At 41.3% G+C, this 26,276-nt stretch overlaps 1 protein-coding gene across 4 annotated transcripts in view; it reads right to left on the bottom strand.

The window, feature by feature from the left end:
* Nucleotides 1–8,342, bottom strand: part of LOC126297628 (protein ROP) — a 100,890-nt gene extending 92,548 nt beyond the window's left edge. For 2 of the 4 annotated variants that reach the window (XR_007552556.1, XR_007552557.1), the window contains exon 1: nucleotides 8,208–8,311. Coding sequence is in view for 2 of the 4 variants with exons in the window: in XM_049988647.1 (XP_049844604.1) it covers nucleotides 8,208–8,235 (28 nt within the window). In the remaining 2 variants the exon portion in view is untranslated. Of the gene's footprint in view, nucleotides 1–8,207 lie in introns of all 4 variants that reach the window. The other 2 variants (XM_049988647.1, XM_049988648.1) reach the window with 2 other exon arrangements.
* Between the last annotated feature and the right edge of the window lie 17,934 nt (nucleotides 8,343–26,276).

The raw sequence follows: 26,276 nt of genomic DNA, 5'->3' as shown, positions 1-26,276 counted from the left end.
CGAGTAGAACATTTCGTAATGATGTGGAATGTGTCACATAAGGTTTCTTTATGCAAATTTATTTTCTTAGTTACAATTACTGCTCCATATCAAAAATTTCTCTACTGAGCAGAAGGAGTGGTCATTCAGAAATTCTTTTAATTTGTTTTTAAATGTTGGTTGGCTATCTGTCAGACTTTTAATGTTATTCGATAAATGAGAAAGACTTTTGTGGCAACACAATTCACTCCTTTCTGAGCCAAAGTCAAATTTAACCCAGAATAGTGAAGATCGTCCTTTCTTCTAGTGTTGTAGTTAAGCTTTTAGCTATTATTTTTGAATTGGAAAGGGGTTGTTAATAACAAATTTCATAAGTGAATATATGTAATGTGAATATCCCTAGTTTCTTAAATGAATGTCTGCAAGGTAATCTTGGGTGGGTTCCAGCTATTATTCTTATTACGAATTTTTGTGCAATGAGTACTTTTTCTCTCTATGATGAATTACCACAAAATATGATGCAATAAGAAAGCAGTGAATGAAATTAGGCATAACAGGCTAAATTACTGATAGGTTTATCACCAAAACTTGCAATAACCCTAATAGCATAAGGAGCTGAACTCAAACATTTCAGCAGATCAGTGTGTTTCTCCCAAATCAGTTTCTCATAAATGCATACACCCAGAAATTTTGAATATTCTCCTTACAACAGGCTTCTGTTCAAAGTCTATATTTATCAATGGTGTTATGAAATTTACTGTACAGGCCTGTCTATACTGTGTCTTCTCGAAATTTAGTGCAAATCCTTTTGAAGAGAAAAACTTAATAATTTCCTGAAAGACATCACTTATAAATTTCCTCACCCAATTTTTGTTTGCTTGGTGTTGTAAGAGAACTAGCTCTGCATCTTCATGAATATAGATGGCAAGTCATTAACATATATTAAGAACAGTAAGGAATCCAAGACGACATTGTGGGACACCATTCTTAATTCCTCTCCAGTTAGAGGACTCTGCTGAATTTTGCAGACTATCTGTACCATTAATTTCGACCGTCTGCATTCTTACAGTTAAATATGAATTAAACCCTTCGAGCACTATCCCACTCACATCACAACACTTAAGGTTATCTAGAACAATGTAATGTTCCACACAGTCAAAAGCCTTCGAGAGATCACAAAAAAATCTCAACGGATAATGTTTGGTTATCCAGAGCATTTAATATTTGATCAGTGAAAGCATATAAAGCATCTTCTGTTCAAAAGCCTTTCTGAAAACCAAACTGACATTTTATTAGTACTTCCTTTTTACAAATCTACATCTATACTCCGCAAGCCACCTGACGGTGTGTGGCGGAGGGTACTTTGAGCACCTCTATCGGTTCTCCATTCTATTCCAGTCTCTTATTATTCGTAGAAAGAAAGATTGTCGGTATGCCTCACTGTGGGCTCTAATCTCTCTGATTTCATCCTCATGGTCTCTTCGCGAGATATACATAGCAGGGAGCAATATACTGCTTGACTCCTCGTTGAAGGTTTGTTCTCGAAACATTAATAAAAGCCCGCACCGAGCTACTTAGCGTCTCCCTTACAGAGTCTTCCACTGGAGTTTATCTACCATCTCTGTAACACTTTCGCGATTACTAAATGATCCTGTAACGAAGCGCGCTGCTCTCCATTGGAACTCCTCTAGCTCTTCTATTAACCCTATCTGGTACGGATCCCACACCGGTGAGCAGTATTCAAGCAGTGAGCGAACAAGTGTACTGTAACCTACTTGCTTTGTTTTCGGATTTCATTTCCTTAGGATTCTACTTACTTTTTCAAGAATTTTGGATAAAACTCCCATAAGCAAGATTGGGCAGTAGTAGTTAGCACATCAGACCCATAACACTTTTTTGCAATGGTTTAACAATAGCGTATTTTGGCCTATCCAGAAAAATATCGTTTCAGTGAGCTATTAAATATGTGACTGACAATCCCACTTATCTGTTGGAAACAAGCTTTTGGTGTTCTGTTGGAAATGCCAACTCCATGCAAGCTTTTAGTTTTGAGTGAATTTATTACTTTCCTAATTTCGGTAGGAGAGGTGGATTTAATTTCAATTTTATTGACTTGCATAGGTCTTACCTCTTCCGTGCATTTTCTAATGAACAGCTGGATCCTGTTTTCTTTACAACACTTAATAAATGACTATTAAAAATATTGTCTACTTTTGACTATTTGTTAAACTTTTCATTGAGTTTGACAGAAATCTTAACAATATCCAAATAATTTTAATTTTATTATCAGAGGTGCTGATCTCAGACATAATGCACATACACTATGTGATCAAAAGTGATTCAGACAACTCCAAAAACATATGTTTTTCATATTAGGTACATTGTGCTGCCACCTAATGCCAGGTACTCCACATCAGTGACCTCAGTAGTCAGACATCGTGAGAGATCAGAATGGGGCACTCCGTGAAACCCACATACTTCGAACGTGGTCAGGTGATTGGACGTCACTTGTGTCACACGTCTGTATGTGCGATTTCCACACTCCTAAACATCCCTAGGTCCACTGTTTCCAATGTGATAGTGAAGTGCAAATGCAAATGGACGCGTACAGCACGAAAGCGAACAGGCCGACCATCTGTTGACTGATAAGAGACCACCGACACTTGAAGAGGGTCATAATTTGTAATAGGCAGACATCCATCCAGACCATCACAGAAGAATTCCAAACTGCATCAGGATCCACTACAAGTACTATGACAGTCAGGCGGGAGGTGAGAAAACTTAGATTTAATGGTCAAGAGGCTGCTCATAAGCCCCACATCATGTCGGTATATGCCATATGATGCCCCACTTCGTGTAAGGGGCATAAATATTGGAAAAACATTGTGTGGAGTGACAAATCATGGTACACAATGCGGAGATGGCAAATGCCCGGTGAACGTCATCTGCCAGCATGTGTAGTGCCAACTGTAAAACTGAGTAGGTGGAGGTGTTATGGTGTGGTTGTGTTTTTCAAAAAATGGTTCAAATGGTTCTAAGCACTATGGGACCTAGCATCTGATGCCAGCAATTTCCTAGACTTAGAACTACTTAAACCTAACCTAAGGACATCACACACCTCCATGCCCGAGGCAGGATTCAAACCTGTGACCGTTGCAGCAGCGCAGTTCCGGACTTAAGCGTCTAGAACCGCTTAACCACAACAGCCGACTGTGTTTTTCATGGAGGGGGATTGCACCCCTTGTCGTTGTGTGTGGCATTATCACAGCATAGGCCTGCACTGATGTTTTAAGCACCTTATAATTTCCCAGTGTCGAAGAGAAATTCGGGAATGGCAATTGCATCTTTCAACCCAACCGAGCACCTTTTCATAATGCATGGCCTGTAATGGACTGACCTGCACAGAGTCCTGACCTGAATCCTATAGAACATCTCTGGGATGTTTTGGAATGCCGACTTCATGCCAGGCCTCAATGCCTGACATCGATACCTCTCCTCAGTGCAGCACTCCCAGAAGAATGGGCTGCCATTCCCCAAGAAACCTTCCACCACCTGATTGAACGTGTGGAAGCTATTGTCAAGGCTAAGGATGGGCCAAAACAATACTGAATTCCAGCATTACCGATTAAGGGCACCACTAACTTTCAAGTCATTTCGGCCAGGTGTCCAGATACTTTTGATCACATAGTGTACTTCTGGACTTTTTAGTAACTCCTCTTAATACAGTGCAGTAGTCCTTATAATATTTGAATGTTTCTGGACCATTCTCTTCCTAATGGTAAAATATATATCCCTTGCTGTTTACAAGATATTTTTATCCCTTTAATACAACACAGCTTTTTAGATGGTTTCTTAGAATTATGTTTCACTGCTTTCTTATAGAAACAGTTTCCAAATATACTCACAAAGGTATCACGAAATTTATTAAATTTTGAATTACCAGTAGGTTCCTTATACACCTCATCCCAGGCTCATAACTGCAAACTTTCCCTAAAATTTGCAATTGTTAAATCGTTAACTGAATGCACTATTCTACAGGACTGTTTTACATTACTGTATGTCATATACTGTTTAACTAGCTGTGCATTATGACCAGGACCACTCTTAATGGGAAATGTATTCATTTAATTAAATTAAATTTATCGTGGTCTATTAAAAGAATCTATCAGTGTACTAGTTTCCTGTACTACCCGAGCTGCAATAGTAATGTCAAATTCAAAGAATAAAGTAGTACTTCAAGGGCATTCTTTCTATCAGACTCTTTCAGAAAACCTACATTGATATTCCCCACACTTTATTGTCCTTTCTTGCACATGTCTGAGGTCATCTGATAGTCCAGCCTTATAGTTTAGGTCCATGAATCATACTCGCAACAACTAAATATGGTGTAGAATGCGTCAATAGGTTTACAAAGAAGATCTTTTCTCCACAAAAATGTGGCTGGACGTTTATATAACTTGAGTATAGATGGTGGTGGTCAAATATTTTTATAGCTAGTTCCTGTGCATGAGTAAGTGTAAACTGTGGATAGTGTAGGAACTAAGTTCCTAGTGTTGTATTTATAAATGCTATTATTTTCAAACTGTACCCAATTCATCACAACAAACTTTGTATGAGGGTAAATGTACTGCGAGGTTGTGGTTAATGTATAATTCTTTACAAAATATTCCCTACATTAAGTTGGACAAACATCAGACAGTCTTATAGCATGTTTGTATGTCATGAATACTGTGCAGAAATTACTCCATATGATATAAATGGAAGTACTCAAAGAAACAATTATTTATTGCTTTCATCACCAAAACAGCAACTACATTTTCAGTAAATGTTGCTCAAAATGAAACTAGTGTTTTAACACTTCTATAACATGTTATTTCAAATTCAAATTATGGTTAACATGCATATTTCGCAATCTTCTTCTCCCCTTGCTGTATTACAACATATGTACAAAACTGAATGAACTACATTAGCTAAGCAAATTACATAGAATTTACTGAGAACCACTCAATAATAAGCTACTTTTGAATATTGATTCACATATTTGTAGAAGCACTAATTGCACTGTACCAGTACCCAAGCCATTCACCTAAGTCTGCTGTTTTCTTTACTGGCAACACAGCCTAGGTGATGTTCCATTTCATGTAATTAAATGTGCAGCAAGATTTGTCCACAGGTTTTGTCTTTACAGTCATATGCAAGAAGTGCACTACATATTGTCATTGAGTCACATTCTTATACTACTGATCATTCACAAAAGAAGTAGACAACCAATATTTTTGACTGCAAGGTATAACATTTGATACAATATATCTCCCACACTCACATTTGGCTTTTATTAAGCAGACTAATACTATGATGGTAAAATGATCCTCATAAAAATACTTTAATTTTTGAAATGAAACATACCAAATTTTTTACTCTTCCAAAAATTGTAAACATTTCTTCTGACTTTCCCTAATACTCTATTGTGGTAAATATTCTGTACAAAATACTACACAGTTTGATGATGGCTCAGGTCACATGCAAATTCCATCAGTATAGATTATTTGAGTTAAATGTGAGGCACTACACTGTGGGCAAATTATTTCTGCACAGGAATGACCCTTATCTTAGAGCTAGTTCACACACCTTCTGATAAATTTTTAGTAAGAACTATAAGGTAATTATGTTATTTGTATCAATGACTTTCCAGACAGTATAAGACAGGGAGGGAAAGTACTCTTTTCTGATAACAGCAAAATCACAGATGTTGATAAGAAACTTATTAGAGAAAGCAAATGAAACCCTGAATGATGTTTACAATTGAGCAGTATGCAACATATTAACACTGGACATAAAGAAAAACAGTATGCATTTCAGCATAAACAATTCTTGTTCATTAAGCATAAATAAATCTATAGACTTGCAGTGTTTTTAGTGATAAATACTGACTGTCAGTTAACATGGAATGAACACACACAGATTCTGGAAAAAAAAAAAAAAGCCATCAATATGTTTCACTACTGGGGTTTTATTGTCAGTTTATAACAGCCAACATCTTGTAATGACATACTATGAACATTCAATTCTTAAATATGAATTTCTTTTCTGGAAATCAAAGGAGAAAAACAGTTTTTAAACTGCAGAAACGAGCCACAAGAATAACAACCAGCAGTGGTAATCATGCTCGGTGTAAAGAGTTATTTAAACAACACTGGGCATCCTCACTGCTCCAAGTGATTACATCTAGCAATCTGTGGAGCATATATGGGAAAACATGAAGCACAGCTGAATGCTTGCACATCTAGAGCCAGTTTTGCAAACTGCAGTTAGTACAAGACACACCGCAGCATCTTCATGGTCCAGAAACCAGCAATGGGTGTTTTCTTGAGTGTTCAGTAATGAAGAGCAAATCTCTGTTTTATATTATAATTTATCTGAAGCAAATTGTGTGTAAACCAAAGAACACAGTACAAAAGAGTGACCAAATCAGGTGGTGCAGTTGTCAAGACACTGACCTCTTATTTGGGAGGATGGACTTTGTTTTGTCTGGCCATCCTGATTTAGGTTTTCCCAGATCACATCAGGCACACACCAGGATGGTTCCTTCAAGGTAACAGCCCACCATCTGTCCTATCATCTCATAAAGCACACTTACATATTCTACATATTTTGAGCTATTGATTTTCATTGCATTACCTTGACGATTACTATATCATTGAGAGAGAACCCTTCGGTGAAAAAATAAATAAAAACGTTTGTACATCTCAAACATTTCAGTCACCTGCCTAATTTGCAGCTTATGTATTACACATCTGTCCTAGACATTAAAAAAAAATATGCAAAGCTGCAAGATAAAACGGCTGATGCATGGGGGGGAAAAAATCTTACAAGAGACTAAGGAGCTATTCCCCAAGGGGAAATGAATCTTGTAAAATTTTAAAAGTGCATGTTCTAAATATGTCAATTAAGAAATTCAAATTCCAGAACTATTTTCATGAGAGTCACTGTTCATTAACATTAAACTGTCATCACACAAGGTCCATGGCATTATAGCCATCTCAGTTGAATGTTATCAAAGGCATAAGACATTACAGTAACAATGACGTCTACAGACTAAATTTTCCATCACTTGACAATAATTCAACTGGTTACACTGTTCAGCTAACAGTTACACATACTGAATGACATATGTTACACCTTTTAAAGACAAGCTAATGAAAATATTCTAACGGAAAATGAAGTTCATGGAAGAATGGTCACTAACAGAAAATTTCACCAAATTGATCCTGCTTAAATAGCAAAATGTTTTACACCCAGAACAAACATTCCAACACTCAACATTCTTATACAACAAAAAGGAAATAATAAGACCCCCCCTCTCTCTCTATCTCTCTCTGCTCAATTGCTGCACAGTCACACATAAGCAAGTCTCCTAACTCCTGTGATATTTACTATATGAATCGTTCAACACACCAGTCCGAAGTTCAAGTTCAAATGTAAATATTAGTGAAAATGCCAAACATAGTAGCAACTTCTGTATTTTCTATTATTAAAAACAAATTTACAAACTCTTCATTAAATTTTCAATATACCACATCAGAATACTATCACCGTATCGCAAATTTTACAAGTGTAAAATCTTTGTGCAGGATAGGAGGTGGCGAAGTATAGTCATTTGAAAACATGATTCAACAAATTATGCCGACATTTCACTTCGCATATATCACTTAGTGCCTCGTTACAATAGTTGGTAGTATATAATGACAATACAAACGCAATAAAGTCTTCAAATGAGGTCAGTCAGTCAGTAAGTAAGTAATCACCTGTAACATTCACTGTTATTCCGAGTAAGATATCACAAAGGTGTATTAGTCTTGTATTTAAAATACATATAACGACAGTCAGAGTCTCCTTAATGATTTACCGATACTGTAACCAGAAACGGGGTTGACATTTAAAAACAGTAAAATTAGATGTCACAGTGTGGCTAGCTAGAAAATTTCCGTAACATTTGGTATTAACGTTAGATATTTTTCGAATGGTTAGCTACTTCAACTTTTGTTTAACAATTAATGTCGTTTTATGAATGATTGATCCTACACGCCCACTTCACTTCGGCATTAGCTGCTTCAAGCTTCACTATTTAAGTCGAAATATACAATGCCTGTAATGCTACGGTATCAGACTTCACAACAGTGCAATACATCTGCTACGATTAATTAATTTATCAATTCTGTCTTACTTACTTTGTCCAACCACGGCTTTCAGCGCCATTTTGCTACACTCAATCGAAACGTCAAACGCCCCTTCCCGTACCTACAGCAGGGCAGGCTCCAGTTTTAACACTGAAATGTTGGCAATGCGCCAGCAAAGATAATATTCAAAGAGAGCACAATACTATTTAACTGCACTGACAGAAGCAAGGAACCTCATCTTAGCTTTCATTTTACTATAGTGAGTAGCAAGTCTTGTGTCATTCAGCCAGAGCTAATTGACTAGGAAGCGATTTACTATGGCCATAGTCAACCGAAGGCTGACGAAACAAAAACCAAAACAAAAGAATCGTCGTGGTATACGCCTATGAATACTGCATCTTAGCAGCACGCTCTCATTAGCACTTGCAGTGCAAATCAATCGACTTAAATTTGAAAATCTGTGCGATTTATTTTTCACATTTGTCACTTCTGTGAGATGGGGATTGAAAAATGAAACTTGTCAACTTCTCATCCAAAAGCGGAATTAGTAAATCCCACTGCCAGAGTGTAAGCCAGTGAAGATTAGTGAGCGCACGGCGTACACTGCAAAACTAAAATGATGAATGTGTAAAATTGTTGCAATGTGAAGATGAATATGTGAATTCGTGCGGACATCAAGGAGTGATTAATCATGTTTCTATCTCATTCAGATCATATTAAGAAAATCTTGGATTGGGATAGGGTATTCATCTAAGGGTCATTAAATTAAGGTTTGGCCGAATTAAGATGAGCCTGTGATATGTTATGTGTACAAATATAATTGAAACTGCTTGTGTTCTGACAAAATCTATACAGTGGAAACTGTCTACATATGAATGAATAAATCAATCAATCAATCTCATGAGATGTCAGTGCTAGAATTGTTGAGCAGCGTCCTTTAGGAAGTTGGCAAAATGGGACTGCATGTTATGCTAATAGCTCATTTGTTGCCCACTGATGTCCTTTGGAAATGTACAGAGATATCATAGCCACTAATATGATACCATAGGACATGCTTGTTGCAAAATAATCGGAGTAAATAAACTCTCTCATTTCAGATGCATTGGAGAATATTCTGATGGCATAGATGACTGCACTCACACCATTAGGATTCTATAACCATGTGTTTTTATTTCCCATTAGGCACCATTGAATAGTTCTGGCTTAACAATAATCACAAATAAAAACATAATAACCAATAAAAGCAACAAAAGGAAACTTTATAACTGAATGTTCAGGTTTTTCAACCACTTGATTGCGTTGGAGCCATCTTGGTGCAAATCTTTGAGGGCTCCCTTGAAGACTTGCAAGATATAGTTCTGCAGATACATGGAACCATCTGCGCCATTTCAATGTACTGAAAGTTTGAATTGTCTCATCAACTTCAGCTATGGAGAATAGCAGCAGTTCTTGTAGTCTTCTCATGTGAGTGAGTTTATACCAGGAAGCCCAAGGAGAGCTGAAAACCAGAGGTTTAACAGTCAGGTTTTCAGCTACCAATACACCTTGCTGTGGAAATTATGATCACTCCGATTTCCAATCAGCTTCAGGATAGAGAGGCATTGGTTGACAGACATATGGTGGTTCCATAGACTGGTTAGCAAGATTTAAGCTATACTGTAGAACCTTACTGGATTATACTGTGCATGGGGAGAGACTGATTCTTTTGTGCTCTTGTTCACAGCTGCTCTAGAGATTGGTGTATTTTTTGTGAGGTGGAGTGGTACTGCTTAGCACTGGTAGCCACCGTTTAGGAGTAGCCAGCATTGTAACTATTACTATATGCATAGCCTGTTGAAGCTGAGTATTCTCTAGATAACTGTGGAAATTATGGAGCTATGTGATTAAACAGTACTCACCTTATGAACAGATCAGCGCCAAAACTGACACACTCAAAGGGATTGTGTCAATTCTCCACAAATATGCACTCACCCACTCAATAGATATCAACAGATTATTATGGTTTTTCACTTGTCCATCTGTTTTTGGGAGACAGTGTCAGATGGTAAGTAACATACGCAAGGAAATAAACCCAAATACTCTGCACATGTGTTGCACTGTAAAGTGTAATCTCTGAATATTATCTGTAGACAGTAGTTTCCAAATTTATTATTCATATGGAATGTTTCAACACTTCTCTTAAGGGTCTGGCCTGAGCTTTCGCCACCTCAAATACTTCTTCAATGCAAATAGTTCCTCTGTCATATATTACTTCTGTCTTTGACATATTGGCTTGATATACGTATATTTTGTTGTGAGACCAGTGCCAGCAGTTTCTGGGTATATGATTTGTTAAATATAACAATGAGAACTGAGCTTTGGAGCCAGCCATTGTTCATGGTATGACTAAACTTGGGACAGGTAGTTATTTAGTAGGTGTATATTGTCCAGTAAGGAGATGGTGTTTATGAAAGGAACTTTCTTTATGAGTTTCGTAAGAAGTCTCCATCTCCAAATTGATCCGTACACATGTCTGTTTAAACATCAGCACATTTTCCCTCCTTCTCAAGGCCATTATCCAAATAGATGGTCACTCCAACGACGCCTGTGGGAAGTCTGGTTTGTTCTGAGATATATCAGAACACACACAAACACATAAACACACACACACACACACACATACATATATATATATATATATATAGGGTGTTACAAAAAGGTACGGCCAAACTTTCAGGAAACATTCGTCACACACAAAGAAAGAAAATATGTTACGTGGACATGTGTCAAGAAACGCTTACTTTCCATTTTAGAGCTCATTTTATTAGTTCTCTTCAAATCACATTAATCATGGAACGGAAACACGTAGCAACAGAACGTACCAGCGTGGCTTCAAACACTTTGTTACAGGAAACGTTCAAAATGTCCTCCGTTAGCGAGGATACATGCATCCACCGTCAGTCTCATGGAATCCCTGATGTGCTGATGCAGCCCTGGAGAATGGCGTATTGTATCACAGCCGTCCACAATACGAGCACGAAGAGTCTACATTTGGTACCGGGGTTGCATAGACAAGAGCTTTCAAATGTCCCCATAAATTAAAGTCAAGAGGGTTGAGGTCAGGAGAGCGTGGAGGCCATGGAATTGGTCCGCCTCTACCAATCCTTCGATCACCGAATCTGTTGTTGAGAAGCGTACGAAAACTTCGACTGAAATGTGCAGGAGCTCCATCGTGCATGAACTACATGTTGTGTCGTACTTGTAAAGGCACATGTTTTAGCAGCACAGGTAGAGAATCCCGTATGAAATCATGATAGCGTGCTCCATTGAGCGTAGGTGGAAGAACATGGGGCCCAATGAAGAAATCACCAACAATGTCTGCCCAAACGTTCACAGAAAATCTGTGTTGATGACGTGATTGCACAATTGCGTGCGGATTCTCGTCAGCCCACACATGTGGCGGTGAATCGAGGAAGTACAGTACATACTGACGAAACTAAAATGAGCTGTAACATGGAAATTAAGCGTTTCTGGACACATGTCCACATAACATCTTTTCTTTATTTGTGTGTGAAGAATGTTTCCTGAAAGTTTGGCCGTACCTTTTTGTAACACCCTGTATATATATATATATATATATATATATATATATATATATATATATATATATATATATATATATATATATAAGTTTATGTCTAATCGATTCCAATATGCAAATATGCATCTGCAAAAGGAATCAAGGTAGTGTTTAGTATCTGGTCTACAACATTTGAGTAGTTTGAAGTATATTTCATCAAAACCAGTAGCATTTCCACTTTGGAAGTAATGACTGGCACTGTGGTTAGCACACTGGTATTCACATTCAGAAAGACAGTCGTTTGCATTACAGTCTGGTCATCCTGTTTAAGGTTTTGTATAGTTTCCCTAAATCAATTAAGGCAAATCCAAAGATGTTCCTTTCAACGGGAGAGGGACGATTTTCATCTATGTCCTTCCCCCAAACCAAGCATTTGCTCAGTCTATGATGACTTAATCGCCAACTGGACATTAAACTCTAATCTTACTTTCTTCACTTTATAAGTTTTTCAAGCATTCTTGCACTACTCAAGAAGTAATGTTTGACACTTGTGTTATGTCGCTGTCACTCGTTTCACCGTATGCAGTTCAATTTCGACCTTGATCATTATCTGGTGTTGTCCTAGAAGTTGAGAAAGAGGGTTTGCTGGGAATTCAAGATTAACTATTACTTAGTTCCTTGATTTTATGAACAAAGAGTTTAGTTTCATAATGGAAGACCAGGGTTTCCTATGGGAAAGGGAGAAATTTTTACTGTCGAGTGTTTTCGTCCACTTACCTCTCCCAGCATGATCCAGCTAATTCAGAAGTTCTGAAGCTGCTTCTTCACATTTAGCAACAAGTCTGTGTGTCTTCTCATTCGATCCTGAAATGTAAGATGTACACTATTCTTATGGGATGCTTCTCTTGGTTACTGCTTAAATCATCACACAAAACTTTCCATAATTCTATGGAAGTGGCTTAATCAATCTCATGTTATCAGTAGTGTTTTTGTTCCTTTTATTGGATGTCTGAGACAGCTTCATGGAAATTCCATCGATGTTTGGTAATATACCATGCATCAGAGATCAGGACTCCAGTTCTATAAATAATGGATCTGTGTTAAGTGTGGCATAAGTCATTTAACATTCTCCTCCAGATTCGTGAAGACGGCGAGATTAAACTTGGAAAAGTGAAAAAAGGGACCATTAGAGTTGTCCTGCTTCCAATAAACTGAGTGAAATGCACCACTGCCTTTGACTTCATGTCCAAGGCTTACGTGGTTCATTTCTGCCCATTCTGAGAGTTATAAAACAAGGGGAAGTATTGGCACCTGCAAGCAACACCAGAAGAAGTGCAAACAGTTGATAAGACAAGAAAATGCCAAATCAGTCAATGAGATAATTTCCAACTCAACAAATAAAGTGAAAACATCCTGGGATATATTTATCTCTGAGAGGGGCAACGAAAAATATACACAGAGAACAAATGAAATAGAACGTATGAAAGTGAGTAACAAAATCATTACTGATAAAACAGTAATTGCTAACGTCTTCAATAATAACTACATAGATACATCTATATCTATAATCTGCAAACCACTGTGAGGCACAGGACAGAGGCTACATCCCATTGTACTGGTTATTTGGGTTTCTTCTTATTTCATTCATCTATGAACCACAGGAAGAATGATTGTTTGAATGTCTCTGTGAGTGCAGTAACTATTCTAATCTTATTCTCACGATCTCTATGTGAGCGATACATAGAGGAACGTAGTATATCTCCAGAATCATCATTTAAAGTCAGCTCTTGAAACATTGTTAATAGACGTTCTGGCGATAATTCACGTCTATCTTAAAGAGCCTTCCAGTTCAGTTTCTTCCGTATCTCTGTGACACTCTCCCACAGGTTAAACAAACCTGTGACCATTCATACAGCCTATCTCTGTATACATTCAATATCCCCTGTTAGTCCTATTTGGTACAGGTCCCACCCACTTGAGTAGTATTCTAGAAAAGTCGCAGAAGTGATCTGTAAGCAATCTCTATTGTAGACTGATTGCACTTCCCAAGTATTCTACCAATAAACCGACTACTATCACCTGCTTTACCCATGACTGAATCTATGGGATCATTCAATCTCAAATCCCTACAAAGTGTCACGCCCAGCTATTTGTATGAGTGCCAATTCCATCAGTGACTCATTGATATTATAGTCATAGGACGCTAAGTTTTTTCGTTTTGTGAAGTGCACAGGTTTATATTTCTGAACATTTAAAGCGAGATGCCAATCTCTGCACCAATTTGAAATCTTATCGATATCTGACTGAATATTTATGCAGCTTCTTTCAGATAGCACTACATTATAGATAACTGCATTGTATGCAAAAATTCTGATGTTATTATTAATATTGTCTTCAAAGTCATTAATATACAACATGAACAGGGAGGGCCCCAACACACCTCCCTGGGGCACACCTGAAGTTACTTCTATATCTGATGATAACTCTCTATCCAAGATAGCATGGTGTGTCCTCCCTACCAAAAGTCTTCAACCCAGTAACAAATTTCACTTGATACCCCATACTTTTGACAATAATCGTAAGTGTGGTACTGAGTCAAGTTCTTTTGAGAAATCAAGAAATTCTGCATCTACCTGACTTCCTTGATCCATGGTTCTCAGTATCTCATGTGAGAAAAGTGCGAGTTGGGTTTCACATAATCGATGTTTTTGGAATCCATGCTGGTTGGCACTGAAGAGGTCATTCTGTTCAAGATAACTCATTATGTTTGAGCTCAGAATATATTCTTATATTCTACAATAAATCGATGCCAAGGACATTGGACAGTAGTTTTGTGGATCACTTATACTACCCTACTTGTAGACAGGTGCTTTTTTCCACAAACTGGGCATTGGTTTTTGTTTGAGGGATCTACAATAGATCATAGTTAGAAGAGGGACTAAATCATCAACTGATTCAGTATTGAATCTGACAGAGATTCCATCGGGCCCTGGAGATTTGTTCAGTTTTCACAATTTCAGCTGTTTCTCAATACCACTGACACTAAGTCTTATTTCATTCATCTTTTCAGTGATACAAGGACTAAACTGCGACAATTCTCCTGGGTTTTCTTTCTTAAAGAAACGTTTGCAAATGGAGTTAAGCATTTCAGCTTTTGCTTTGCTACCCTCAGTTTCAGTTCCTGTCTCATTTGCTAGCGACTAGACGCAACATTTGGTGTCACTAACGGCCTTTACATATGATCGGAATTTCTTAGGGTTTTATGAAATACCATGTGACAGTATTCTACTACGGTAGTCATTGAAGGCATCACGAATTGCTCTTGTCAGCCAATCATGTTTCATTCACCACCTCTCTATCTACAGCCCTACACGTTGTTTTACACCAATTATGTAGTAATTCTGTTTCATTAGAAGTTATTTCCAGTGACTGTCTACTATGGAGGCTCCCTCCCACTTTGAACTTTTCTGCTGGGCACATATTTATTCATTGTGTGGTTAACTATTCCTTTAAACGTGAGCCATAGTTCCTATACATGTTCCCGCCCTGTGCTGAAAGTTTCAAGTTCATCACTCAGATATGACACTACTGTTTTTTTTTATCTAGTTTACTGAACATATGTAGCTTTCTGTTCGTTTTAGTGGCCCTCTGTACTCTGATAATTATTGTTGCAACAACCGAGTCATGGTCACTGATTCCAGTTTGGATATGGACATCCTCAAAGAGGTCAGATCTATTTGTTACCATCTGTCCGAACAGGCCTTGGAAGGCTCGGCGGTACTGACCAGTTGCCGTGTCATCCTAAACCTACAGGCGTCACTGGATGCAGATATGAAGGAGCATGTGGTCAGCACACCGCTCTCCTGGCCATATGTCGCCTAGCTTGTCACAGAACCTTCAAAGTCTCTGGTTCAGTCCTTCCACTCGACTTAGAACCAAAGTACCATGAGCAGTTCTGGAGACAGTGCTGCAAATTGTGAGCTTCGTTGAAGCTCCATGTCCAAGGTTGGTCTTCTCATCCTTCTCTGCCAGTCTATGGACTGACTGAAGTATAGCCTCGTAGCCCAGATGACAGGCATCGTTTTTTTTTTCCAACGAGCGCCACAATCTGCAGTTGGTTGCACCCTGTTTCTTCAATGGCAGTTAGAATAGCCTCTTCAACATGCTGAATGAGACTCCCAGGCATACGCACTGAGTGCACCTGACGTCCTTTCCTGTCAGTTGCTGGTATTTCTCAGTGGGGTACCAGCAATTGCCATACATTTGAACAGCTGACTATTAATAGACCCCTACCCTTTCGTATTTGGTTCCTCTTGACACTGGACAGAACAGGTTTCCCCAAAATACGTAGGTGAAGTGAGTCCCACTGGCTCAGTTTCAATTTCAGTGAAAGACAAAACCTCAAAGTTGGTGGTTGGAGGGATTGGTACAACACCCTGAGTCCTCCCTCATAACTGTCCTCACTGAACAGGGCGCCTAGATCTACCATTGACATTCCACTCGTAATCAAGGGAATGTGTAATGAAAAATCCTTTACTTTCCCCAGAGGAGACAGGGTCCACAGGAGAGGATAATACTTGAGGTACCTCTGATAACGGTATCAGAGGTACACGACTCTCAGGAGCCCTTCCAACACACTGCTTCACAGCAGCTGCCAATCGTTTGATAGTTGTTAGAGCGATTTCCAGCTACTTACGAACGTCAACCACCTCATCCTGTGTTCAAGAAGCTGAGCGGCGACGAGTTCATCTCAACCATCGGGCATCCTGGCTTCAGCGGAGCACTGGTGGCTTGAGGCTCCCGAGTGCGTTCAGCGGCGCATTGTCGGAGAATCTACACAACAGCAGCCAGGCGGAGGGATCCTCAGGACTGAGCAGCGACGACGAGGGAGAAATTGTAAAGAAAGTTCAATAAATAATTGTAAAACTCCACGCCGTCTCAGTCTTTGGCGCAGCCATTGTGTCTGCTGCTAACAAGTGGTGCAGAAGTGTAACAAGTGGTGTCAGGCGCACCCACGCCACGACTTTGACTAGCACCGTGCGGAGCAAACACCGAATAAGCTGAGGCCAGCAACTGCCTTCTCTCTGTGTTTTCTGTGTAGCTAGACATGTCGAGGGTAATGTTAAGGGATGTGAGAGTGTCGTTTGAAAGGCCAGCATCCCTGCAGACTTACCGCAGTTTCGCGGGAATGATAGTCACGTTAACTTAGTACCATCTAAGTGTACAGTGTGTGGGTTAACAGGTCACGTCGCTCCTTGCGATAAATTTGCACCAAGCACTTGTGATGTGTGTGGCTTCTATGGTCACGTAACGGGGCAATGTGGTAAGTCTAGATGGTTTGCCATTCGACGTGCTAGGAATTTACTTGCTTACGGGTAATACAATTTTATTTTTGTGAGGTGAGGTATACCGCACGGAAAATGCCAGACACACGTGCAACCAGGACAAGTGACGCCGTAGTCGCATTAACAGAGCAAGTTAAGAAACTGATCGAAGAAAATAAGTTGCAAAAGCAGCACATGCAGAGGATGGAGCAACAATTGTTGCAAAATTCTCAATCAGGCTTGGGAAGCGATAGTGTAGAATGCAAGTGTAGTGTCTTTTCCGGTGAGGCAGATTGTTCAGCGGCTAATTTGATACCCTCCTTCTCTGGTAAAACATCACAGGATGTGAATTTTTTTCATTGGCGACGTACGTAGTACAGCTAGACTGTGTGGCTGGTCGGATGAAATGTGTTTGCAAATGGCTAGGCTACGGTTAGTAGATGACGCAAAGACTTATGTGGCATACCACGAAGGGTTAAAGGATACTATAATGTTCATAGAGTTGGCTGAGGGATTATTGCAAAGGTTTAGGAAGAAAAACAGTGCCAGATGTTTTAGGGAAAAAATGGGAAGGATGATGTAAAAAACGGGTGAAACGGTAGAAGAATTTTCAGACAGAATTAGGGGAACGAAAGCGCACTCATATGAGTTAACGCAAGATGCGAGTGCAAATTAAGTTCTATTGAAAGAGGCAGAGAATAGAGCTTTAGACGCATTTTTGCGAGGGGTCTCGCCCAATTTTTCACGCCGGATACGGTTGGAAAATCCAAGTGTCTTAGCAGCAGCATTGCGCGTAGCTACACATTTGCAGGAAGTGGATAGTGCCACTAGAAGTCGCAATGACAAGAAAATGTTTTTGTCTTCCAAAGAGTGTTGCAGTTGTGGGAAGCAAGGTCATTTTAAGGGACAATGTCGGGAACCGCAGTGTTTCAATTGTCAGAAAATAGGTCATAAGGCACGGCAGTGTAAAGCCAAGAAACGGGTTAGTGATACAGTAGGTAAAAAATTGTTAAACGACCAAGGGAGTGTTCCTGCCATCGGAAGGCATTCCCAGTAAAAAGAGGTACTCAGAGAGCGCACGAAGAGGCGGATTGTAGTTTAATGGTTTGGATAAAAGATAAGTGGCGAAGAGTTTTAGTGGATACTGGAGCGCCTCTATCAGTTGTCAGCGTGGACCTCGTGGGCAAGAAAGGATTGGAAGCTCCGAGATACAGATTGCTCGCAGTAGGTGATAAAAGATTAGATGCACTAGGGACAGCACAGCTCAAGTTTAAGATATGGAACGTGTGGTTCCGGGAGCAAATGGAGGTGTTGTCAACTGTGGTACGGGATTTTCAGCGATACTTGGGTTGGACTTTCTGATTAAACATCACGTCAAAATTGACCTTTCGCAACATACGCTGGAACTCGATGGGAACTTGTTCTCAATGGGCACAGCTGTTGCAAATGTTTCAGAGTCGCAAGGTGCACCAGTAGCTAAGGTGATACCAACTAAAAAGCGTACAAGTGCATTAAAGGCGATTTCGTGTGACAAAGTACGAACAGGTACAGCGAAGTTGATCTGGGTACTACCAGTGGATGTCGATGTGCCACAGCAGGGGCTATTCTTGGTAGAGCCACTACCGAGTAATGAGGTTTTAGACGAAAAGCATTGCTTTATTCGTAGGAGTGCATCACGGCTAACGGACATTAACGTGTAGTTTATGGTTCCGGTGGGATGATGTCAATCTGCCGAAGGGATTAGTAATAGCCTCAGTAGAGTTAATGGATGAAGGGGACATCGATAGTTCGAGGCTAGACTATGATGTAAAGCAAACCGTCAGCACGTCTGCACTTCGTGACAAGGTAAATCATTTGAGAGGAAATGATCGTTCCGATATAGACGCATTATTACTAAAGTAATTGCATTGTTTGAAGCACAGGGTACGTTACCTGCTACACCGATAACACAGCATCGTATTCCGACAGGGAATCACGCTCCGGTGTATCGTAAGCCATACAGATTACAGAAACAATTACAACCAGTAGTAGAGCAATTAATAGAGCAACAACTGGAAGATGGGATAATCCAGCACAGTAATAGTCCTTGGTCTAGTAGCGCGGTCCTAGTTCCGAAGAAGACACCGGACGGTTCGAAAAAAATTCTCTTTTGTTGCGATTACAGACATTTGAATGAACGGACAGTGGCGGACGTATATCCGATTCCGAATATCACACAAAGGTCAGACAACCTAGGGCAGTGTAAGTTTTTCTCCACTATGGATTTGCAAAGCGGTTATCACCAGATGGAAGTATGTCCGGAGGACAGGCCAAAAACAGCATTTACGACGCATTGTGATCACTTTGAGTATACAAGAATGCCGCTTGGACTATAAAATGCTCCAGCAACATTTCAGAGGTTGTTGGATGGAGTCCTTCGCGGGTTGAAACCGAAAAAATGCATGGTGTATCTGGATGACATTATAGTGTTTTCAAGAGATATAGAGCAGCATGTGGAACGGTTAGAGGAGGTGTTTAAAAGATTAGAGGCACCACGGCTAACATTAAGTTTGGACAAATGTCATTTTGCGCAAGCACAAGTAAATTATCTCGGGCATGTTATCAATCAGGACGGGGTACGGACAGATCCTCATCTCACTTCTGCAGTACGAGATTTTCCGGTTCCGCAAACGGTTAAACAACAGCAATCGTATATTCTTCTTGCGAGATATTATCGAAAATTCGGTCAGGGGTTCGCAGAAATAGCGAGGCCACTTACTAAGTTGCTAAGAAAAGGTGTTACCTTCCAGTGGACGTCATAATGCGAGAAAGCATTTCAAGAGTTGAAACGGATACTGACATCAGATCCAGTTTGGAAGTTTCCAGACTATTCGAAGGAGTTTACACTACAATGTGACGCGACTAATCACGCTCTTGGGGTTGTACTTGGACAAGATATTGATGGCAAAGAACATCCGATTGCGTTCGCGTCTCGTCAACTTAAGAAGGCGGAACAAAATTATTTCACGACGGAGAAGGAATTGTTAGCGGTAATATACGGGATTTCGTACTTTCGATGTTATCTGTACGGTAGAAAGTTTAAGGTAGTGACGGATTATTCAGCGCTGAAATGGTTATTAGATCTGGAAGACCCAGCGAGTAGTCTAGTTAGATGGGTGCTGAAACTCAGTGAGTTCGATTATGAGGTAATACACAAGCCAGGTGTGAAACATGCCAGTGCTGACGCATTGAGCAGGAAAGTGGCAGTATTGCAAGTAACAGGGGTGACTGAAGAGGAGTGGAAAAGGGCACAAGCCGTGGATAGTGACTGCCAATTGTTGAGAAAGCAACCGCAGTTCCTAGTACAGGACGGGTTACTTTGCAGGACGACGAAATGCACCCCGCGGGTCGTCATACCAGCAGCGTTGAGATCTGAAGTTTTGCAACAGGCGCATGACCATTTTCTTTGAGGACATGGCAGGAGAAGAGCTACGGATAGGCGGATAGCGGAGAAGTTTTGGTGGAGGACACGACGTCAAGACGTCACGACGTCAAGACGAGTACGTCAGGAATTGTGTGCCTCGCGCACAGTGTGCGGACTTAAGCCATCAAAAGATTCAGCTTCAAAGATTATCATAGGCAGACAGACCTTTCCAACAAATTGGAATCGATGTATTAGGCCCATGTAATAGGAGTGCAGCAGGGAATAAGTATGTGTTAACAGTGACTGACAACTTTTCTAGGTATTTAGTAATGGTCGCATTACCAGATCAGAAAGCAAGTACAATGGCACAACCTTTAGTTAATAATTGATTACTCATGCACGGGATGCCTCAGTCCTTAATCTCGGATCGTGCTGTTCTAGGCGCTACAGTCTGGAGCCGAGCGACCGCTTCGGTCGCAGGTTCGAATCCTGCCTCGGGCGTGGATGTGTGTGATGTCCTTAGGTTAGTTAGGTTTAATTAGATCTAAGTTCTAGGCGACTGATGACCTCAGAAGTTAAGTCGCATAGTGCTCAGAGCCACTTGAACCATTTGAACCAATCTCGGATTAAGGTACTAATTTCACGTCTGATCTGATGAAGCAGCTGTGTAAGTTACTGAAGTTAAAGAAACTGAGTGCATCGCACGATCGCTAAGATGTTGAGTCACTGTGTAAATAGTCAACACACCGACTGGGATGTGTACTTGCAATTCGTAACCAGTGCATATAATAGTAAGGTACATACGTCGACAGGATTGTCGCCGTACGAAGTGGTGTATGGGCGGAAGATGCTATCACCTTTCGGCACGCTTCGTCCAAGGCTGGGAGCGGAGGGCGAGCATGTAAGGCAATTTGCGAAAACTATTAAGGAAGTATGGCAGAGAGTTAGACGAGCTAAAACGAAAGCGCTGTAACGACAAGAACGGATGGGAGGTACAACGAGGAAGTTGCCACAGTACAGCGTGGGCCAAATGGCTCTGAGCACTATGCGACTTAACTAATGAGGTCATCAGTCGCCTACAGAGTAGGCCAATGGGTGCTATTAGCTAATCTGTATGTTCCAAAAGGGAGAACCAAGAAGTTCACAAACAAGTTACAAGTTCCAGGGACCGTACCAGGTAGCGGAAATGACATCACCTGTCAGTGTAAAATTACAATTGCCTACCAAGACAACGGTGGTTCACGTTAGTAAAGTTAAGCCGTTCCAGGGGGGTAGTGGATCCGTGTAAATGTACTTCTCCTTCTGGCAGAAAGCGAAAAGAAGCGCCAGAAGCAGACAGTAAACCGGGTATTAAGTATAAGTTGCGTTCCAGGGATGTGTAGTTAGCAGTAATTATGGCTACAGGGTTACGAGCATATATAGAACAAACACAGAAATTATTGAATACTGATCTGGAACAGGTACAAACGCGATTGGATATAGTGGAAAGGAAGCTGGAAATGGCTAAATTGCTCCGGCAGCTGGTTAACAGCATTGGTGCTGCACGAGTGAGGATGGATGAATTGCAAGAGGCAGAACATCACACATTGCACGGGCAGGTGAGTGTGACGTTGATGTCACCAGAAAAATTTAGACAGAGTCTGAAACAGGCAGAGGGAGAGTTTCCAGAGAGGGTAGAGCACGTAGTGCCGATAATTGAAGCCAGTATGTCACTTTTTTATCATATGTCTAGGATCAAGGTAACAATGGACCTAGTTAAGATGTATATAGATATTAGATTTCCAGTAATTAGTGTGGGGAGACAGTATCACTGATACACAGGCATCCTTATCCAGTCAGATGGGAGCGCATGAGGAAGGGCGTACAGTTCAGGACACAGGAGGTTTTATTAATTTCTAAGGAGGGAGATACTCATGCTACTATGTCGAGTTTAGAGTTGAGTGGATGTCTAACGGAGTCAGTTTCCATTTGTCCACCTCGAGTTGTTTTCACGGCAAGGGGTCGTGTGAGGTCCAGTTATTTAGGGCAGAAGCAGAAGCTTCGGAGTGTCGGAGAATAATAGTGAAGGCTACGCCACATTTTCAGCAAGTTGGGAGGCATTGGTTGTATTCAGTATTCGCTACGGAAAGGACATCAGGCAAGTCTTATGGAAATTAGACAGCAACCACGGAGATGGAATTACGGGACAGTGGTTTGGTAATTAACGGGACACATTGTGAAATGGTAGGGGATCGTTTCAGCTTACCAGCGGCAGTCACGGGAGTCACCCAGGTTACAGACACTCATCTGACGTTGTACTGGCCAGATGCGTCGTTCAGCATCGCTCCAGGAGAAAATTGGATGTGTATTAACAACACCTTGGATGCTACACTATTGCAAACGAAAGATAAACTGGTAGATGCGGAGAAAGGTCAAATTTCAATGCAGCAGTTATTAAGGTATGTGGAGGAGTACAATACAAGTTGGAAACGTAGCATAGTGACCATTGGTATTTCAACCAGTTCTATTACCGTGTTGATTGTATTTATCGGTGTGGTATATGTCTTATTAAAACGGAGGATTCAGCATGTTAATGCAAGACCGCTCCATGAGGTTCCTGTAGAATGGAATACCAGTAGGGCATGAGTCAGGGCAACCTGGATGTATATATGGAAGAAGTAGAATATAGGATAGAACTAGAGTTAACGTATAGGGTAAATTCGAGGACGAATTTAATTTTTACGAGGAGGCAGTGTTGCGGCCACATGTAGTAAACGTTGCTTCATGCAGTGGAGAATCGCGAAACAGAGGCACGCCGGCGACCGAGACGTTGCGAAGTAAAGCACGCACAGATAGCCTTGCTGGCAACAGCAGTCTACCAACCGGCTGACGCAAGGATGTACACAGACCGAGAGCCGGGCGAAGACTAGACAGTGCTGAGCAAGGAGAAGTGAGGCCAGCACGCTAAGTTACGCTGCAATATACTGTGGGAGTAATAACAAAAAGCTAGCACCGAGGGTAAAAAACGTCCTCCTGCCAGGTATAAATAATGGAGCGCAGGCAGCAACAGACAGAAGCCATTAGGAAGCAGTTCGGATCTGAGGACAGATGTGGTCTGTGTCCGAACGTTCAATCTTCGTAGGTGACGATTCCGGAAGTCTGTTCCAGCTCACAGGAGTCTTCCGTTCACCGCCGATGTCAACTTCAACTCTGGAGGTTGACCCGAGTTCAGTCGGCACCATGGCTGACTAACTACAGCGAGAACTTTCACCAGGACCCGCCGCAGCGCGGACTTGGTCACAGGCGCCGCCGGGGACTGACGCCCGGACTTCACAGCAACCTGGCCCCACGGAGCGTGATTCCGTCCATGAAGGGGCATCCCGGACATTGCGACTGACGGCTTCTCAGCCGTCGGTGTAGCAGGCGTCGGCAGCTGACCTCACGGCGACGAGGCTCCGCGGGCGTGCCGTTCTGGGGCGCGGAGCGGCGACGAGTTCATCTCAACCATCGGGAATCCTGGCTTCAGCGGAGCAGTGCTGGGCTGAGGCTCCCGAGTGCGTTCAGCGGCACGCGTTGCCCGCATTGTCAGAGGATCTACACAGCAGCAGCCAGGCGGAGGGATCCGGAGGGCTGGGCAGCGACGACGAATGAGAAATTGTAAAGAAAGTTCAATAAATAATTGTAAAACTCCACGCCGTCCCAGTCTTTGGTGCAACCACTATGTCTGCTGCTAACAAGTGGTGCAGAAGCGTAAAGATAGCATTCACAGTGGGGCTGCATTTTGGCTGGTGCAATGTACACTACTGGCCATTAAAATTGCTACACCAAGAAGAAATGCAGATGATAAACGGGTATTCATTGGACAAATATATTATACCAGAACTTAAATATGATTACATTTTCACGCAATTTGGGCGCGTAGATCCTGAGAAATCAGTACCCACAAAAACCACCTCTGGCCGTAGTAACGGCTTTGATACGCCTGGGCATTGAGTCAAACAGAGCTTGGATGGCGTGTACAGGTACACCTGCCCATGCAGCTTCAACACGATACCACAGTTCATCAGTAGTGACTGGCGTGTTGTGACAAGCCAGTTGCTCGGCCACCATTGACCAGACATTTTCAATTGGTGAGAAATCTGGAGAATGTGCTGCCCAGGACAACAGTCGAACATTGTCTGTAACCAGAAAGGCCCGTACAGGACCTGCAACATGCGGTCGTGCATTATCCTGCTGAAATGTAGGGTTTCGCAGGGATCGAATGAAGGGTAGAGCTACAGGTCGTAACACATCTGAAATGTAACGTCCACTGTTCAAAGTGCCGTCAGTGCGAACAAGAGGTGACTGAGACGTGTAACCAATGGCACCCCACACCATCACGCTGGGTGATACGCCAGTATGGCGATGACGAATACACGCTTCCAATGTGAGCTCACCGCGATGTCGCCAAATACGGATGCGACCATCATGATGCTTAAAAAAGAACCTGGATTCATCCGAAAAAATGGTCGTTTTGCCATTCGTGCACCCACATTAGTCGTTGAGCACACCATCGCAGGCGCTCCTGTCTGTGATGCAACGACAAGGGTAATCGCAGCCATGGTCTCCGAGCTGATAGTCCATTCTGCTGCAAAAGTCGTCGACCTGTTAGTGCAGATAGTTGTTGTCTTGTAAATGTCCCCATCCGTTGACTTAGGCCGCCGCTAGTGGCCGTGCGGTTCTAGGCGCTTCAGTCTGGAACTGCGTGACCGCTACGGTCGCAGGTTCGAATCCTGCCTCGGGCATGGATGTGTGTGATGTCCTTAGGTTAGTTAGGTTTAAGTAGTTCTAAGTTCTAGGGGACTGATGACCTCAGATGTTAAGTCGCATACTGCTCAGAGCCATTTGAACCATTTTGTTGACTCAGGGATCGAGATGTGACTGCACGATCTGTTACAACCATGCGGATAAGATGCCTGTCATCTCGACTGCTAGTGATATGAGGCCGTTGGGATCCAGCACGGCGTTCCGTATTACCCTCCTGAACCCACCGATTCCATATTCTGCTAACAGTCATTGGGTCTCGACCAACGCGAACAGCAGTGTCGCGATACAATAAACCGCAATCGTCATAGGCTGCAATCCAAACTTTATCAAAGTCGGAAACGTGATGATACGCATTTCTCCTCCTTACACGAGGTATCACATCAACGTTTCACCAGGCAAAGCCGGTCAACTGCTGTTTGTGTATGAGAATTCGGTTGGAAACTTTGTTCATGTCAGCACGTTGTAGGTGCCGCCACCGGCGCCAACCTTGTGTGAATGCTTTGAAAAGCTAATCATTTGCATATCACAGCATCTTCTTCCTGTCGGTTAAATTTCGCGTCTGTAGCATGTCATCTTCGTGGTGTAGCAATTTTAATGGACAGTAGTGTATTCCAGGGAAATGAACTAATAACGTTAAATTAATACTAGGTACAACACAATGCGTCATTTAGAATATCTGCTGCGGTAACTAAATGACAAATGCTGATTTACTAGAGATGGCTCACGGATTATGCAAAAGACAATGATAGATTCCGAAATCCTCAAAAACGCATTTTGATTTGCGCTGATATACAATGAAATTAGCGGAGATGTATTCTTTTGAAGGACTCTGAACCACAAACGTTTATTTGCTACAAAATACTTTATATATCTAAAACGCTCGTACGGGTAACTTACGAAAATATATTTCACAGTATATCAAAAACGCATTTTGATTTGCTCTGATATACAATGAAATTAGGGGAGATGTATTCTTTTGAAGGACTCTGAACCACAAACGTTTATTTGCTACAAAATACTTTATATATCTAAAACGCTCGTACGGGTAA

The sequence above is a fragment of the Schistocerca gregaria genome, chromosome X, assembly GCF_023897955.1.
Source record: "Schistocerca gregaria isolate iqSchGreg1 chromosome X, iqSchGreg1.2, whole genome shotgun sequence".
NCBI classification, from domain to species: Eukaryota; Metazoa; Arthropoda; class Insecta; order Orthoptera; family Acrididae; genus Schistocerca; species Schistocerca gregaria.
The sequence above is the reverse complement of the archived record's forward strand: the minus strand, read 5'-3'. Positions and strand labels throughout refer to the sequence as shown.